The sequence below is a fragment of the Terrapene carolina genome, unplaced genomic scaffold (assembly GCF_002925995.2).
Source record: "Terrapene carolina triunguis isolate 2854851 unplaced genomic scaffold, T_m_triunguis-2.0 Scaffold22111, whole genome shotgun sequence".
NCBI lineage: Eukaryota > Metazoa > Chordata > Testudines > Emydidae > Terrapene > Terrapene triunguis.
Window position 1 is genome coordinate 1 of NW_020686462.1, and position 2,439 is coordinate 2,439.

Genomic DNA, 2,439 nt, shown 5'->3' on the forward strand with positions numbered 1-2,439 from the left:
CCCCCGCCCCCCAAGGCAGGTCACCCAGAGCCCCCCGCCCGTCCCCGCCCCCCGAGGCAGGTCGCCCAGGCCAGGGTGGCTTCACCTTGAAGGGGACGTGCTGGCTGGTCTCGGTGAAGGCGTGAGCCAGGAGGAACATATCGTCCACCCCGATGCCCAGGGCCAGGAATGGCAGCACCTGTGGGGACAGAAGCCAGCCTCCATACTGAGCTTCTGCAGCCGGTACAGCTGCCAGCACCCCAGCGCTGCCTCTCCCTGCGCCGGAGTGTGCCCACCTCTGGGGGAGAAGCACCTGCCACAGCTCCACCCGGAGAACCCAGGATCCCATGGGAACGGGGCACGGGATCCCACAGGCTGGGGCACAGCCCCCCCGGTCTGCCTCCCCGCAAGGGCAGCTAGCGCCCCACACCAGGCTCAGACGCTGGGGAGAGCGCCCCCTACTGACCCCCCACCCCACCCCACGCCCTGCTCCACAGCACAGCGTCCCCTAGTGCCGCACTAGGGCATCAGGGCCAGCCCTGATGGCGAGGGCAGAGTGCCCGTGTTATTCCCGCAGGTCTCCCATACGGCTGCGGAGCAGGTGAGAAGGCGGGTCCCGGCCCCGGAAGTGCCAGCTCCAGCCCCCGCGCAGGAGGGTGAGCAAGGCACGACGGGCAGGCAGTTCTCCCCATGGCCCTGCCCGGCCCTGGCGTGCGGTACCTGGGTGGTGGCTGCGTTGAAGGAGATCCCCAGCAGCGAGCAGAGCCCGAGTCCTGACGCCACAGACAGGGCCACCAGCAGGACGCCGGCCAGGCCCACGGCCCCCTGGGATTTGGAGCAGTCCCAGCGCAGCATTGTCACGCAGGCGTACGCCAGCTGGAAGCAGAGCAGGGGTGGGGTTAGCGCGGGCGGGGTTAGCGCGGGCGGGGTTAGCGCGGGCGGGCAGGGGCGGGGGAAGGTACCTACCATCAGGAGGTAGCCTCCGGCCACGCGGATGGCGCTCACATCCGAGAAGGACTTCATGATGTCGCTGAGCGTGGTGGTGGAGAAGGCGTGGACGCGCTGGGAGCTGTTCTGCGGGAGGCATTCCTGTGCCAGCTGGGGAGAGACAGGGCCTCAGAGACACGGCTGGAGGGCATCGCGCCCAGGGCAGCACCATGGGCAGTCCCCTGGCCATGCCACACCCCTTCCAGGGGGCAGCCCTCCCACTACCCTCCGCCCCTCGCAGTGGGCACCCCACCCCTGCTACGCCACACACCTCCCAGCAGACAGTCTGCCCCCACCACGCACCTCCTAGCAGGCACCCGACCCCCTGCTACGCCCCTCCCAATGGGCAGCCCTCCCTCCCCCACACTCTTCCCAGTGGGCAGCCTGTGCCCTCCGCCACGCCACTCCCAGCAGGCAGCCCACCCCTTGCCACACCCCTCCCAATGGGCACCCTGTGCCCTCCCCATGAGGCAAAGCGGGAAGAGGCTGCAGCCAAACCCCAGGCCAGGGGCTCTGCCGTGGTCTGGCAGCGGGCCAGGGCCGTATCTGGCTGAGCCCCTGTGGGAACCTGGCATTAACAGCTGGGGGAAGAGAGAGCCCTGAACCCATCCCAAGCCGGCCAGAGCTGCCTCCGGCACTGCCCCAGCCAGGCCTCAATGCCAGACGTGCTGTGCCCTCTGTGGGGCTCCAACTCCCACAGGGGGGCTGAGCACAGACGCTGAGAGATCACTGGGGGTCCACCCCCCCCGCTCCCATTTCACCAGAGCTCCCAGAACACGGCCATGTAGCACCATGCTGCCCTTCACCAAGCATGCTCAGCCCCCTGGCACGCTCACCCCCCCGGCACGCTCACCCTCCCGGCACGCTCGCACACTCCCGGCACGCTCAGCCATGCACACCCACGGTGAGACATGCACACAGACGTGTGCACAGAGACCCCGCAAGTCCCACCGTGTTGCTCTGTTGATGAGTGGCCACCCCCGTCCCCCTACAGGGTGGGGATCGGCCCCCCGCTCCCAACCCCTCCTACCTCCACAAACTCCCTCTGCCAGGCCTCCAGGATGGCGGCCGCCTTCTCCTCACTCCAGCCAATGTCCTGGATCTCGTAATCGTCCTTGAAGTGCTCATAGAGCTGCCGCGGGCTCATGAGCAGGAACATGCTCTGCAGGGCCTCAGCGCTGCCGGGACAGGACACACCTAAGGGCCCAGCCATGGGACCCCTAGTGCCCAACGGAGCGCCCCAGCCCGGCCCGTGTCCCCCCCCAAGCGCCCCAGCCTGGCCCGCGTCCCCCCCCGAGCGCCCCAGCCCACCCCGCGTCCCCCCCCGAGCGCCCCAGCCTGCCCCGTGTCCCCCCCTGAGCACCCCAGCCGGGCGGCCGCCCCCGCCCCTAGTGTCCCCCCCCGAGCGCCCCAGCTGGGCTGCCAGCCCCGCCCCCAGTGTCCCCTCCAGAGCACTGCAGCCGGGCAGCCCCC

General features: G+C 69.9%; 1 protein-coding gene across 1 annotated transcript; it reads right to left on the reverse strand.

Moving 5' to 3' along the window:
* Positions 1-85: 85 nt before the first annotated feature.
* LOC113408695 (protein patched homolog 2-like) lies at positions 86-2,132 on the reverse strand (the record flags this gene model as incomplete). Its single annotated transcript, XM_026662073.2, has 4 exons — positions 1,997-2,132; positions 946-1,077; positions 700-855; positions 86-178 (listed from the first exon to the last, which is right to left on the reverse strand). Coding segments are annotated over exons 1-4 (510 nt in total), but the record flags the coding sequence as incomplete, so codon positions are not given.
* Between the last annotated feature and the right edge of the window lie 307 nt (positions 2,133-2,439).